General features: G+C 42.4%; 2 protein-coding genes across 2 annotated transcripts in view; both read left to right on the forward strand.

Annotated features, from left to right (window-relative positions):
• The window catches only part of LOC142823325 (uncharacterized), a 167,700-nt gene that overhangs the window by 93,673 nt on the left and 58,074 nt on the right, over positions 1-15,953 (forward strand). The window lies entirely within an intron of this gene.
• On the forward strand, positions 707-5,905 carry LOC149523213 (maestro heat-like repeat-containing protein family member 2A). The gene is made up of 5 exons (XM_089769824.1): positions 707-776; positions 891-1,004; positions 2,249-2,322; positions 3,041-3,163; positions 5,529-5,905. Exons 1-5 carry the CDS (start codon positions 734-736, stop codon positions 5,706-5,708), a joined length of 534 nt encoding a protein of 177 aa, XP_089625950.1. The 5' UTR covers positions 707-733; the 3' UTR covers positions 5,709-5,905.

Consider the following 15,953-nt stretch of genomic DNA (forward strand, 5'->3'; position numbering starts at 1 on the left):
GCGCTGACTACAGGAAGCCCCAGGCAGAGTTGCTCTGCCCCGGGCTTCCTGGAATCAGCTGCTGATCAGTTTCAGCAGCAGCTGACTTGGGGATGCCTGGGGTTCTTAAGTTGATTCTGTATGTAAGTCAGAACTGGCGGTCAGTTTCAGCAGTGTCTGAATCTGGACGCCAGTTCCGACTTACATACAGATTCAACTTAAGAACAAACCTACAGTCCCTATCTTGTACGTAACCCGGGGACTGCCTGTAGTAAAAACTGATCCCATCCAAATGGGGAGGACCTATCCTGTGACAGGGTGACTTAATTGCAGTCTATAATATCTATGTGGGGAAACATATGTAATAATCTAGCAGAGAAAGGCATAACGTGAGCCAATAACTAGAAAATGAAGCTGGACAAATTCAGACTGCAAATAAGGCCTACATTTTTATGGTGGAATAATTAACCATTTGAACCAGTTACCAAGGGTCAAGTCTTGATTCAATTAGCTCTGCTGCTAAAAACACTTTGAAAGCATGAACTTCTGTTATCCAGTGTATCGGTCATTGTTTCTGATTCTTGTTGTGCAGTCAGTACCATTTCTTTTGGCTTCAGAGCTCTATTTGGAAAGGTAGGAAGTGAGTGCTTAGAAATTAATTGAGCATCTTCTTTTCAGTTGCTTGTTCTGATTAGTTTTCCTTTGATCACTTCTCTTCTTCCCACAGATCTGTTCTCCAACTCAGCAGCTCATCATGGAAAATCAAATGGAGCTGTGCTATTGTATCCTACTGCTAGGTAGGGGAAGAGACTCCAAATTACACAGTAGTTTCCTTGTAACTTCCTTCTTTTGTAGGTGTGGTAAGAATGAGCTTTCAGTTGTTAGTGAGGATGTGATTTCTTCCTTTGCAGCCCGTTCTTCTCCTGATGACCTCATAGCATTTCTGCACTCGCAGCTGAAGATTGAGAATGAGACTGTTCGTGTGGCAACCCTGAATCTGCTCACAGCTATTATTGGTGCTGACTGTAAGTAACACAGGAGTAACTGTGACTGCTGCGATCATCGCCATCGTGCTGGGGGTTGAGTTGGGGACATCCAGAGCTAAAAGCATGAGCTGCTATAGGTTGATCTAAAGAACCAAGGCTTTGCAGGCATGGTAGGGCTATAACATACTCATCATCTCTGCAAATGGGGCACAGAGGATCTGTAACACAGGGGCGGATATAGGGCAGGGCGAGCGGGGTGGCCGCCCCGGGTCCCGCGCTTCAAAAAGCCCCGCGCACGCGCCGTGGTGCCACCGCGCATGAGCATGGCGTCACTGTGCATGCGCCGTGGCAAAGGGGGGGCCCCGCGGAATTATGCTGCCCGGGGCCCCGCAAAACGGTCATCTGCCCCTGCTGCAACACATAGAGTCATATAGTCATAGATTATTAGAACTGGAAGGGACCTTGAGAGGTCATCAAGTCCAGTCCCCTGCCCTCATGGCAGGACCAAGCACTGTCTAGATCATCCCTGATAGGTGTCTATCCAATCTGCTCTTAAATATCTCCAGTGGTGGAGATTCCACAACTTCCCTGGGCAATTTTTCACAGTGTTTAACCAACCTAACAGTTGGGACGTTTTTCCTAATGTCCAACCTAAACCTCCCTTGCTGCAATTTAAGCCCATTGTTTCTTGTCCTATCATCAGAGGCCAAAGAGAACAATTTTTCTCCCTTCTTGCGACACCCTTTTAGATGCATGCTCACCAGAGGGTTGGAAATTCACTAAAGGGACCCAGTGCTGCTCTAAGTTACTCCCATGTGGTCACACAGAAATCAACAGGGTTAATTAAGTGCTGAATGTAGCCTAAAATATTTTCAAGGTACAAATACAAATGTAATCTTGTGGCGGATGCATGTTAATAATAATGAGATAAAAACAAAATAGTACTCCTGACTGAATAAGTATTAGACACTCTAGAATAGATTCCGAATTCTGCTATACTGGTGGTAAACACAGACTAACTTCACTGACCTCCATTTGTCTAACTCTCTCACAATATTTCCATCAGGATAGTATGATGGTGCTATTTACAGAAGTGGAAATACTTCAGACTTAGACTGGTGTAACTGAGATCAGAGTCTGGTCCTATATTTTCCCCGCTGATTCTCTGTATATGAGTGAAGCTTGGTAGTACTCTTAAATAGGGCACAGGACACATTCTAATGTGGAGCATGAGTGTTTGGAACAAAGATATACTATATTGCACACTTCTCCTTATCTTTCAGTGCCTGAGACAAGAGTTAGAAAGTTTCTGATTGTGAAGGCAGTGAAATCTGCTCTCAGTGATCAGAGTGCTAAGGTAAGATTGTGTGTGGAATAGTGGTATTGCTGTTAATATCTGGGAAGTATTTCACTCAGTGGAGAGTCTGGCAACGAGACACATTTTTAGGCTGAGATTATTAATAGGGTTTCAATTAATCACAGTTAACTAAAAATTAATGCGATTAAAAATTGAAATTTATTACATATTTTTGTGGTTTTTTACATTTTCAAATATATTGATTTCAATTACAACACAATGACAAGTGTGTACTATGCACTTTATATTATTTTTATAACAAACATTTGCATTGTAAAAATGACAAAAGAAATAATATTTTTCAATTCATCTCATAGAAGTGATGTAGAGCAATCTCTTTAGCGTGAAAATGCAACTTACAAATGTAGATATTTTTTGTTAACTGTAATGAAAGAATGTAAAACTTTAGAGTCTACAAGTCCATTCAGACCTACTTCTTGTTCAGCCAGACACTAAGACAAACAAGTTTGTTTCCATTTATAGGAGAAAATGCTGCCTTTTTCCTAATTACAGTGTCACCTGAAAGTGAAAACTGGCATTTGCATGGTACTTCTGTAGCCAGTGTTGCAAGGAATTTACATAACAGATGTGTTAATCATTTGTACTTCAGCCACTATTCCAAAGAGATAAAAGAAAAAGCAAAAGGACTCTCATATCCTGTCTCATATTGCATGCAGAAGAGATAATAATAACTCGTGCATAATCTCTACCCTTGCAGGTGAGGATGGCAGCTCTCCATTTTGTCCTGAAGCTGCTCAGTTCAGGAAGTGTGGAGAATTGTGCAGCAGGGGATATGGTCGCCTATGTATTCGGAGAGTTCGATGTGTCCACCAGAAATCTGGTAAGGAGAGTTCTTAACACTTAGGACTCAGTTCTGCCATTCTGGCATGCTGATTGTTCCCCTTGACTTCAGTGGGAGCTTTGGATGCTCAAGGATGCAGCTGGACTGAAGGATTAGAGCTAGAATCTGATCAGTGATATTCGTGTAAAACCAGGGTAATGCCCCTGACTTCAGTGGCATTATTTTGGATTTACACAAGTGTAACAGAGACCAGAATCTGATTCTGGATATTTATATCTGACAGTGCGACCTACATTACTTAGACCTCGGGCAAGTCAGTGAAAATTCTGACAACACAATCTTTCAGTGAAATGCTCTTGTATAAGGAAGCACATCTTTTTTATAAATAGACTCTCCAAAGAACACAATGGTGCCCAATCCTGTGGCTGCTGAAGCATACATAAACTATTAGCAAAACACTGAAGTTATGCAGCCTACATCAAGATGTCTAGAACCTGGAAAAGTTTGCTGCACACTTCATTCTCTGTTCTATGTGTACTAGTTCAAAATCTTTTCAATGGGTATTTCCAGCTATGGGCAGAGTCATGGACTCCAGATACAGAGTTCCATGATGGGATCCATGATATACATTAACTTTACAGTAAGTTGTTGAGGATCTTAGCTCTGCCTGGCCCTTTAGCTACGAAGTGGGAGCTTATGGCAGTACTCACCAACTGCCTCTTTTTCATCCTACCCATCTCAAAGAAAGTAGGAGGCAACTCTTTCTCATCAGGCCACATTTGCTCTTATTTAAACTGAAATCAGTAGAGCTGATCAATATTTAGTTTGGTGTAAGGAAGAACAGAATTTAGCCTATAGATAGACTCACATTCACTATGCACAGAATGATCAAGCTGCTTGGGGCATCAGAACAAACAGAATGGCTCCCTCTAGGTTCTGCATATTTATTTCCACTGGGCAGAGTCTGAGTGGCTCTCCTCAGAGATAAAAAGAAGAAATGTTCTTTTTTGAAAATTTTTTTGAAAAGAGTTCAGGGAACTCTTTTATAGAATCATAGAACGATAGGGCTTGAAGAGAATTCAGGAAGTCATCGAGTCCAACCCCCTGCTAAAAGCAGAACCAATTCCAACTAAATCATCTCAGCCAGGGCTTTGTCAAGCTGGGACTGAAAAACCTCTAGGGATGGAGATCTCACCACCTCCCTCAGTAACCCATTCCAGTGCTTCACCACCCTCCTCGTGAAATTGTTTTTCCTAAGATCCACCCCCCCACACACACAACTTGAGACCACTGCTTCTTGTTCTGTCATCTGTCACTACTGAGAACAGCCTCTCTCCATCTTCTTTGTGTCCCCTTGTGCTGGGGTTTTCCTAAGCCTGGGTTCTGACCCACCAGTTAGGTGTTTCTGTTATTCTCTTCCCTTAAGAATCTCCATCATTCGAGGTTTTTAATGCCAGGCTTGGCAAAGCCATGGCTGGAATAATTTAGTTGGGGCTGGCCCTGCTTTGAGCAGGGGGTTGGACTATATGACCTCCTGAGGTCCCTTCCATCCTTAATCCATGATTTTATGATTTGTGCACTCCTAATGCAATGGAAAAGCTCTCCTAGGTCAATATTCAGAAAGGCTTTGTAAGAAATAGACACCGATTCTACAGCCAGTGTTTTCCCACTAGCTAGTAAATGCTATGTATCTATCTCATAGCAGGGGACATTTTATGCCAGTGGTGGACTGAGATCTAGTTTTTCCAGTATAGTTAACACTACATGGACAGGAAAGAAAATCATCAGCGCAGTAACCAAATTCAAGAGGACCAGTGAGAACTGATCACCTCTCGTAAAAGGAATGAATTAGTATTGAGTTAAGCTCTGTGTATGGAAACTCATTCACCAAAGACTTCCTGCTCTTCAGACATAAACAGAATAGTTTGAAGAGCTGAGGGGAGGGGAGTTAGGTGCAACGTTGGTATGAAAATAAAGTTATAAAAGGAGCTGGGCTGGGGAGACTTCTCTGCTCTAAATAAAAAGAAATGCTCCTCTCTGTCATTTGCCACTCAGCATGGGAGAAGCTGTCCAGGAAAGAGAACACAGCACCGGACCCCAAACTGCATGCAATGTGCTAGACAGCTGCCATCAGACAGTCTACAGAAGCCCTCACATACACAGAGCCAGACTCATCTCTCATGTAACTCCTTTGGCTTTGATGGAGTTACGTACACCAGAGGTGAATCTGGTCCCTGGGACTTGTATATACAAGGGTCTCTTTTTGGAGACATATAAATCTTTTGCTATATGGAAGTTAAATGCTTTGGAGAGGGATTTTAGTGACAATCAAACCTATTTAAAAGAAACGTTTGGGAGGGATTTTCTGGTACTAACTTTGTCCATTCTCCTGCTTTGCCAACAGCTACTAGAGACCTGGCTCAGTTCAGGGCAGGAGTGGGAGAGAGAAAGGGCCTTGCAGGCCAGTGTCTGGCTGCTAACTGCCTATCAGGAGATAGTTAATAGCACAGTGAGTATAGTTCTACTCTTCCTTGAGCTGACTTCCCAACTTCTATCAAATCTGACATTCAACGTGAATGCATGAGAAATTCTACTAGGCCTGCAGCTGGGGCCTCAAAGTGACTAAGATCCCTCTGCTTCCATAAGAGAAAGGTTTCCATAATAGTGCTGTGACAGCACTCAGGCCAGACTGTAAGAAACAGGGCAGGCAGTTCCCCAGACTAGTGATTTTATAATTAGATTCACCAAACCAGTAAGAAAAGAGCTTCTACTCTGGTTAACAAAATACCAAACAATAGTACCCTTTAGGCATTCCAGACCTTGGTTCCCATCTAGACAACTAAGTCTAATATAATCACCAATCACAAAGGACTAGACACTTATCCTTAGGTTAATATGAATCACAGGTCTTCCCTAAATATCAGCCAATTCTTAATAACGGAATATCAGATTTGTTGTTAAAAGGAAAAAGAAGAGAGTTACAAATGGTTAAGTGATAGATAGTTGTTAAAATGACTTTCACTTTTCATAGTTCAGGATCACAACCATGGTGGAATAAACGGCTGGCTTGTAAAAGTCTCTCTGGAATCATGCTAACCGGTCAACATCCAAAGCCAGTTTAGATGCAAAGGCTGTTAGTTTTTCCATGCATTTCCCAGACTATTCCAAATAATTATTTGGAAGATCTATGTCCTATGGCTTACACGTCCCCTGTTCAAAGTTTAAGCAGACTGGAGAGAGAAGATCAGTCCCATAACTTGTCTTTTATAGCTATTCTAGCCGGTTGGCAAGCCTCCTCACAGAAATTGTCGAAGCAGGATCTCTCCCTGAGAAAGAATAGGTCATGCAGATCTCCTGTCGTACTTTGTTTTGAAGTTAATTTTCTATTTCCTACGCATACACTGGTAAATGGGTGATAGTCATTCACATAAAGTAATTAGCCGATCGTAGTCTTCCATTACAACACAGATAGTTAAGCTGAAGGCAATGTACAAACTATTTTCTTGTACTATCTTCTATCTTTGATCTTAAGGTTAACTGAAGACAGTTGCATATAATTAAGGCAATTAAGACATGAAAAGGAATTGGAATCTACAAGCTAATTTGGTTATGTTAAACTTCTAGCAAGATATAAATACAGACAATAATACATAACATCTACCTTTCATATCTATTACCAAAATGCATAATGTTGGTGATCGCTAGTCTAGGACTTTTCTTTGGGTACGTCTAGACTACAGGGTTTTGTCGACAGAAGTTTTGTCGACAGTATCTGTCGACAAAACTTCTGTCGACAAAGAGCGTCTAGACACATTCAGTTCTGTCGACTAAACAAGCTGCTTTGTCGACAAAACCCTGTAGTCTAGACACAACCCTACATGCAATAACACCTTCTGTCGACAGAACTCTGTCGACAGAAGGTGTTATGCCTCGTAAAATGAGGTTTACCAGCATCGACAAAACTGCTGACTTCTGTCGACGTTATGTTGACAGAACTCAGCGGTAGTGTAGACGCAGGTATAGTTTTGTTGACAAAAGTCCACTTTTGTCGACAAAACTCAGTAGTCTAGACACACCCTTTGAAATAACATAGAAGTGACTTGTCTTGATACAATTGCAGTGCCGCTTGTTAAGTTATTGTGGTCACACATAGGTTGGCTGTGTCAGTGTCATAGATGCATTCCTATACTCTCAGGCTGTTAAAGTTGAAGCAAAATGCAGGACAATGTAGCACTTTAAAGACTAACAAGATGGTTTATTAGATGATGAGCTTTCGTGGGCCAGACCCACTTCCTGATCTGAGGACGTGGGTCTGGCCCACGAAAGCTCATCATCTACTAAACCATCTTAAAAAATAAATAAATAAATAAATAAATAAATCTTGTTAGTCTTTAAAGTGCTACATTGTCCTGCATTTGCTTCAGCTACTCCAGACTAACACAGCTACATTTCTATCGCTGTTAAAGTTGAATTTCTATTTCTATTTAATCGGATAAGAACATAAAACATGAATGGCCATTCTGGATCCCCCAGACAAATGGTTCATGTAGCCTGTCTTCTGACAGTGGTGGGTGTTATATGCATCAGAGGGAACAAACAGAACAAGGCAATTGTTGAGTGATCTCTCCCCTGTTGTCCAGTCCCAGCCCCAGGCAGTCAGAGATATAGGGACACCCATATCATGCATCTCTGATCATCTTATATGGCTCTATCAAACCCCCCTGTAAGCATCTCTTTTCTAAGATGAATGGTCCCAGTCCTTTTAACTTCTCCTTGTATGACTTGTCCCATATCCCATATCATTTTTGTTGCTTTTCTCTGAACTTTTTCCAATTATAACCTAACTTTATTTAAGTTGGAGGACTACAATTGCTTGCAATATTCAAGGTGTGGGTGTACCATGGATTTGAAACAGTGGCATGATGATATTTATCATATTATTATTCATCCCTTTTCCTAGTGGTTCCTAACATACCATTAGCATTTTTAACTGCAGCTGCATGTTGAACAGATGTTTTTAGAGGACTATCCACAATGACTCTGAGATTTTTCTTGAGTGCTACAGCTAATTTAGACCCCATCAATTTGCATGTACAACAAGGATTATGTTTTCCAATGTGCCGTACCCAGGTACAGTAATGGAGTTCACAATAAGGAAGGCAAATAATGTCCAGTATAGCCGGAGAACTTTCATTCTTCATTCTTTTAAAATTAGCCTCAGGAAACTTTTGATCAGTTTGGATCGCTGATTGGGCTGTTAGCACCATATACCTGTGCTTCACTTACGACATCGCGTCAGTGGGTGGTTGACTGTATCAACTGTCTTCTCAATATACAAGGTGAGGAGACCATGAGCAGGTGTAAGTAACTCTTCACTTTCTTTCATTGTTGTAATGACCATTTTTTCCATCTGTAATTCTTTCTGTCTTGTTAGCGACACTTATATAACAGAACGATTGGGGCCTTGTAAGTACATTGCTGGAAGAGAACTGCACAAATAATAAATAATCTGCAAATATTAGAGGGTGGACAAAATATAGCACACAGGCCAGATCTGCCCTTCTCCCCAGAATTTCTGTCTGGAGCGCTCAGCTGATTAGCAAGCATGCCAGCAGCATGTGTTCAGCTGCCCCTCTCCGACCTTGCTCCATCCTATCTGCTGCTAGTGGTGTGTGGAGGGGAGGTGAGCAGGGAGACATGCAGAAATCAGGGTGACCCTTTGCCCCTGTCATCATCTCTGCAGAGCAGAGTTTGGGGAGAGGGACACATACAATAGTGCTGCTCCAGTCTGAAGTATGGTGAGTAACGGAGTGCCTATCTAAAGAGGCACTGTTTCTAAGATTTCTCTGGCAGCCAGCATGTCCCTCTCTCTCTCTCTCTCTCTCTCTCTCTCTCTCTCTCTCTCTCACACACACACACACACACACACATTGTCTCACACACACTCTCTCCCCCGCCATATGCCCATATGCCCCCGCTCTGCAGAGTGGGGTGGGGAGAGGGAGATGACAGAGCAGGACAGCTTTCCCTTAAAGAGACAGTTCATGATTTAGAAGTGAGCGAAGAGCCTGGGTTTCCTACCTAAGCTTTTGGTCAGCCCCATCTCTTTTACAATGAGAGTTCAGTGGAGGGATTCTCCTCCAAATCAGAACCTCAGATCAATCTACATGAGTTGTGCTTGACTATGAGATTAGATTGAAATACTGAGAGCAGAGTGGCTACTGAAACCAGATATACAGAGAAAGATGCTCCACACAGAATACAGTGCCTGTTTAATCCTGTATGAATCACAATGAATCACATGCCATTACCGTTAACTTTCAGACATAGGGGCTACGTCTAGACTACATCCCTTTTTTGGAGGGATAAGGGATCTTTCGGAAAAGGCTTAATTTTCCGCAAGATCAGCATCTAGACTGGCGCTTTTCTCCGGCAAAGCTCCGTGCCGAAAAAAGCTGCAGCCATTTTTATGCTAATGAAGCAGGGGAGATTTAAATCCCCGCTTCATTAGCAATTGCGATACGTCTAATTTACATCCCTTTTCCGAAAAAGGGATGTAGTCTAGACATAGCCTGACGGTAAAATTCTGACTCCGTTAAAGTCAACAAGAATTTCGTCATTGGCTTTAGTGGGGCCAAAATTTCACACACAGCTGGTAATAACATACCCCATAGATCCTCCTGTATGATTATCTATGGATCAGAGGTTCAGTTTTATTAAATGTTGCCATACTTTTTCTCCTTTTCTCTATCCTAGGTCAGTGCACTAACCTGGGGTCAGCAGAGGAGGAGCTGAGTTGTCTCCGTGAGGCACTAACAACTCCAGACCCTGAGGCTCTGTTTCAAGCATCTTCCAAAATGGCTAAGGTAACAAACACTAGGTGACTGTCCTAGTGGCTGTGCACCATTCATTTTCCCTTGTCCAGAGGACTGGAAAAGGGCAAATCTAGTGCCCATCTATAAAAAGGGAAATAAGAACAACCCAGGAAACTACAGACCAGTTAGTTTAACTTCTGTGCCTGGGAAGATAATGGAGCAAGTAATTAAGGAAATCGTCTGTAAACACTTGGAAAGTGGCAAGGTGATAGGGAACAGCCAGCCTGGATTTGTAAAGAACAAATCATGTCAAACCAATCTGATAGTTTTCTTTGATAGGCTAACGAGTCTTGTGGATAAGGGAGAAGGGGTGGATGTGGTATACCTAGACTTTAGTAAGGCATTTGATACAGTCTCGCATGATATTCTTATCAATAAACCAGGTAAATACAACTTAGATGGGGCTACTATAAGGTGGGTGCATAACTGGCTGGATAACCATACTCAGAGAGTAGTTATTAATGGTTCACAATCCTGCTGGAAAGGCATAACAAGTGGGGTTCCACAGGGGTCTGTTTTGGAACCGGCTTTGTTCAATATCTTCATCAACGATTTAGATATTGATATAGAAAGTACGCTTATTAAGTTTGCAGATGATACCAAGCTGGGAGGGGTTGCGACTAATCTGCAGGATAGGGTCACTAATTCAAAATGACTTGGACAAATTGGAGAAATGGTCTGAGGTAAATAGGATGAAGTTTAAGACAAATGCCAAGTTCTCCACTTAGGAAGGAACAATCAGTTTCATACATACAGAATGGGAAGCGACTGTCTGGGAAGGAGTACGGCAGAAAGGGATTTAGGGGTTATAGTGGACCACAAGTTGAATATGAGTCAGCAGTGTGATGCCGTTGCAAAGAAAGCAAACATAATTCTGAGATGCATTAACGGGTGTTGTGAGCAAGACACGAGAAGTCATTCTTCCGCTCTACTCTGCGCTGGTTAGGCCTCAATAGGAGTATTGTGTTCAGTTCTGAGCACCGCATTTCAAGAAAGATGTGGAGAAATTGGAGAGGGTCCAGAGAAGAGCAACGAGAATGATGAAAGGTCTAGAGAACATGACCTATGAGGGAAGGCTGAAGGAATTAGGTTTGTTTAGTTTAGAAAAGAGAAGATCGAGGGGGAACATGATAGCAGTTTTCAGATATCTAAAAGGGTGCCATAAGGAGGAGGGAGAAAACTTGTTCATCTTGGCCTATGGGGATAGAACAAGAAGCAATGGGCTTAAACTGCAGCAAGGGAGATTTAGGTTGGACATTAGGAAAAAGTTCCTAATTGTCAGGGTAGTCAAACACTGGAATAAATTGCCCAGGGAGGTTGTGGAATCTCCATTTCTGGAGATATTTAAGAGTAGGTTAGATAAATGTCTATCAGGGATGGTCTAGACAGTATTTGATCCTGCCATGAGGGCAGGGGATTGGACTCGATGAACTCTCAAGGTCCCTTCCAGTCCTAGTATTCTATGATTCTATGATTGTTTTATGCTTTTGTGATGTCTTTCCACACTTGGAGCGAGCTATGGGAGTGAGGCATTCATGGGTAATCAGTAACATGCTTTTCATAGGTATATGCTATGAATGCCATGTAAAAAACAAACAGATTCCAGACAGTTGCATGAACATGCCCATGCATGTGCGCGCGCACATCCATCCATCCATCCATCCATCCAGGGGGAAAATATGTGAGCGGGACATCAAGCTGAGAAACCAGTCTTGGCACCTTGTGTGTTTACCTGAACCTATATTTGTGTGCATGCATCTCTTTGCATATTTTTATATTTTGTGAAAAGATGTCATGTACATAATAGAATATAAACTGGAAATTTACATCCTGTTTGTCCCATACAATGTTGTGCTAACTGTACAACCTAAGATCTAACCTGATATTATTAGTGTAGAATAGAGATGTGGTAGCTAGAAAGATTACAGAGAAAATTTTAATTGCAACTGCCTTGCCAGATAGGAGCCCAATTAGCAATTTGCTGATGAATACATTATTTTCCAATACAGCTCTTAGGCCTCCTTTCTTAAAAGTACTGGAGCCGACTATCATTGCAATCTTTCCTGTTTTTGATCTGTCCACAGGTGGTTAGTAAGTACTTTCCCTCTGAACAAGCCACAGATTTTATTGAGGCCATACTGGATGGTATGCGGTCTGCTAGCCCCTCCTGTGCCACAGCAGCCGGTCTGTGGATGAAGATCATCCTGAAGGAGTGTGGAGGTGCCATGCTGGATGAGGTAAAATAGAAGCTGGAGAGGTTTTTCTGGCTAACCTGCAGGCTTTCAGGTCTTTGCCATCATTTGCAGTGAACACAAGTCTTGCTGTTTCTCCCCCTGGGATTGGAAGTTAATTCCATCTGTGTTCCTATCCTGAGTCAGGCAATGGGGGAATCAACAGCAGAAGACAGAGCTAATCTAACGGTACATCTGCACTAGCTCGTTAGTTCGAGCTCGGTAGGGTAATGAGGGCAAGCGGAGTTGCAAATGAAGCCCGAGATTTAAATATCCCGGGCTTCATTTGCATGTTCCCTGGCGCCACCATTTTTAAATCCCCCTTACTCCAAACTCCGTGCCCGCGGCTACATGCGGCATGGACTAGGTAGTTCAAATTAAAGATCCTAATTCGAACTACCGTTACTCCTCATGGAATTAGGATCTTTAATTAGAACTACCTACTCCGTGCCGCGTGTAGCCGCGGGCACGGAGTTCAGATTAAGGAGGATTTTAAAATGGCAGCACCCGGGAACATGCAAATGAAGCCTGGGATATTTAAATCCTGGGCTTCATTTGCAACTCCGCTTGCCCTCATTACCCTACCTAGCTCGAACTAACGAGCTAGTGTAGCCGTACCCCAAGGGAAAAGGAAGATGCTTGATTAGTTGTCTATCTTGTTGTCACAGTTTCCAGCCATGAAAGGCTTGGAAAAATTAGACTCCGAGTAAAATGCAAAAAGAGAATATCCGGCCCCAAGAGACAAGCTAAGTGAACTACATCTTCGGGCCTCAGATAATGAGGGGTCTCTAAAAATACCCCCAAATTACTAGTTTTTACTTGCCTCTTTGCCTATGTATAGATAGATAGATAGATAGATAGATAGATAGATAGATAGATAGATAGATAGATAGATAGATAACTTTATTATTTCTCTTTTCATTGTCCTTTCTGTTAGAATAATACATGTTTTTTTGGAAATGCAATGAGGCCTCTTTAACTTGACATAGCTTAGGGCCTCAGCATGTCTTAACCCGGTGTTGCAGCCAGGTATGGGCAGAGATATGCATAATTTTTGTGGATTAAATCTATGCAGCCATGTCTAAATACTTGTTTTTTGAAGGGAGGAATTTCTACAAGAACAGCAAATTGCTAAACGACTAAATAAAGGTTTTGGCTCTGCAGAATGAATGCAGAGAATGGAAAAGGGACATTTTTTCTGGTTTTATTCTGTCCAGGTGCCAGCTATCCTGAGGAGAATATACATTCATATGCCTACCATCAAGCAGGGTAGCTTGAGGCAGTTCCTGGTGGAGGCAGTGTCCATTCTAGCCCACCATCACCTAGAGGCAGTGATCTTCAGCCTCCTCACCAAACGTCTGCCGATGGACAGGTATATACTGCTCCTTACAGTGTTCATTTTGGTAACCATGGATCCCACAGCTTCACTGGAAGATGTAAGGCTTCATTTAAGCCACAGACAGGTTGAGATAATTCCTAAAGGTTAATAGCTTGGGTCTTTCTGCAGAAAGGTCCAAGACCATGTCAAGGTGGGTGCAGGGAGAAATTAAGTTTCATTCTGTTTCCATTAATTAATAGTTGCTTTGGCATCCTAAAGACTTCCCTTTACTGGCATCACTGGAGTGGACTTTTGCCTCTCCAGACCCCTGAACTAACATCACCCTGGAAATTGCCAGTGACTGTTCGTTTTCTGGTAGCATGAAAGCTTCAAATCCAAATTCCTGGCTGATTAGCAAGGATAGGGCACCAGGCTTTTGGTATCAGGAAGGGTATGGCTGCTGGAATGGAGTTGTCATTCTTGGTACTTAAAGACAGGGCGGTAAGCATATCTATCATTTCATTCAAACATCCCTAGCTGAATTATCAGTCATCTGTGCTGGAATCTAAGAACATAAGAACGGCTGTAGTGGGTCAGACCAAATGTCCATCTAGCCCAGGATCCTGTCTTCAGACAGTGGCCAATGCCAGGTGCCCCATAGGGAGTGAACAGAACATGCCCATTCTGGCAAATAGAGGCCAGGGAATGCCATTTGTAAAGAGGTCATGGGCTAGCCACAAATATTTGTTCTCATAGTTGTACATCCAGTTAGTAGGAAGATCATTTTTCTTTCTTCAACTTGTCTCCCAGGCCCTAGATCTTTGGGCATCATATGCTCATGATTCCATATCTACTGAGAAGTAGGAAAACAGGAACTGTGATTAGAGCTCTGTGTCCTTTCCTTCTGAAGTCTAGCATTAATGGTTATGGTGCAGTAAGGCTAGGGTTGTGTCTATACAGCACCCTAAACTTGAAATAAGATGCACAATTTGCACTCCGCAAATTGCGTATCATATTTTGCATAGCCTATTTTGAAATGTGGCGCTTCTACACAGCACCAAATGTCGAAATAATGTGCTATTTCAAGCCATCCCTTATCCCTCATGCAACAAAGTTTATTGGGATGGCAAAATAGTGTGCCCATTATTTTGAAAAATATTTCAAAATAACGGGCTGCTTCTGTAAATGTGGGGTAGGTATTTCGGGATACCTCCAGGATCCCAAAATAGTCATGCACTGTAGAAATGTAACCTGAAATGTAACTTAACTTAGTTCTGTAACTAGAAACTCAATATGTAAAACATGAGGACCATATAAGGAGGACAGCACTCTGAACTTGCTCATCATAGGCAGGGCTTGACAAATAATACAATCTACTCATCCATGGCGTGTAGATTGTAACCTGGAAGAGCCGGGTTCGGGCGATCTGTGCATGCGCAGATCGCCGGACAGCGCGGCTGGTGAGCCCTGATCATAGTCAAGGAGAAAATGTGTTCTTTACTTGAATATGATGCATATAGTCAGAGCCACAAAAGTCTCCAGGGGTCACATATAACCTATGTTAAATTGCAGTAACACCACTGAGCTGTGGAGATCTCTGGGGACAGATCCCTTGCTCGCCCCTCAAGTCCTGAAGGTCCTAATAGAAAGAATAAAGACTCCAACAAGCCAAGAAGGAAGCATGACCTCAGAGACAGAAACTGACCTGCATTTAGCAGCTGCTGCACCTCTCACAGTAAGTTAGACGACAGACATGTATTTCTCTGCTTTGTGACAAACATGCTGATGGAAAGCTAGATGAGTGGTATAATATTGTCATCTGGGCACTTCTTTTCTGAAGTACTGTTTCCTGGATTCCAGCTGTGCTTTCTGTGGCAGATTTAGAGTATGTGGCTGATTCACTTAATAATATCTGGCAATTAGAAAGTCTTTGAATCAGATTTCTTACAGTGCTTTGCAAATGTTTTGTGCAACTCATAACATGCCTTGATAGGTCCTACACATTTTTACAGCTATGGGACGCTAAGGCACACATGGAGTGAATTGCTCTCGGTCATTCATCAAGTTAGTGACAGGAGTGAGAATTTAGTCCAGCAGGTATCAGAAGGGGAGAGCGTGTGATAGTGTTAGGAAGAGACCTCTTCTTTTACCATGCTCTCCTTTCAGGCAACATGTGCCATCTTTGAAGTGGTGTCAGCATTGCAGTTGAGCAAAACTGTGCAGGAGCTGTTCCCGGAGTTGTTCACTGTTCTTCTGCAGCAGATCAGCCAAACCCTAGGACAAAAGATGCCTTTGCCCAGGATGAGACGCCGAAGGAGGTTATTTAGAAAAGGACAACAACTATGTGAGGGCAACCCTTGCAGGTAATTAGAAGAAAGGGAGCAAAACAAAGAGAATCCCAGTAC

Source organism: Pelodiscus sinensis, chromosome 18, assembly GCF_052426305.1.
Source record: "Pelodiscus sinensis isolate ZL-2025 chromosome 18, ASM5242630v1, whole genome shotgun sequence".
Classification (NCBI taxonomy): domain Eukaryota; kingdom Metazoa; phylum Chordata; order Testudines; family Trionychidae; genus Pelodiscus; species Pelodiscus sinensis.

Bases quoted from the DNA above. Each gene is read 5' to 3' on its own strand.
- LOC149523213 (XM_089769824.1), top strand. From the start codon at position 734: ATGGAAAATCAAATGGAGCTGTGCTATTGTATCCTACTGCTAG. The intron at 2,323-3,040 runs GTAAGATTGTGT...CTACCCTTGCAG, and splicing joins TCAGTGATCAGAGTGCTAAG to GTGAGGATGGCAGCTCTCCA. The intron at 3,164-5,528 runs GTAAGGAGAGTT...CTTTGCCAACAG, and splicing joins ATGTGTCCACCAGAAATCTG to CTACTAGAGACCTGGCTCAG.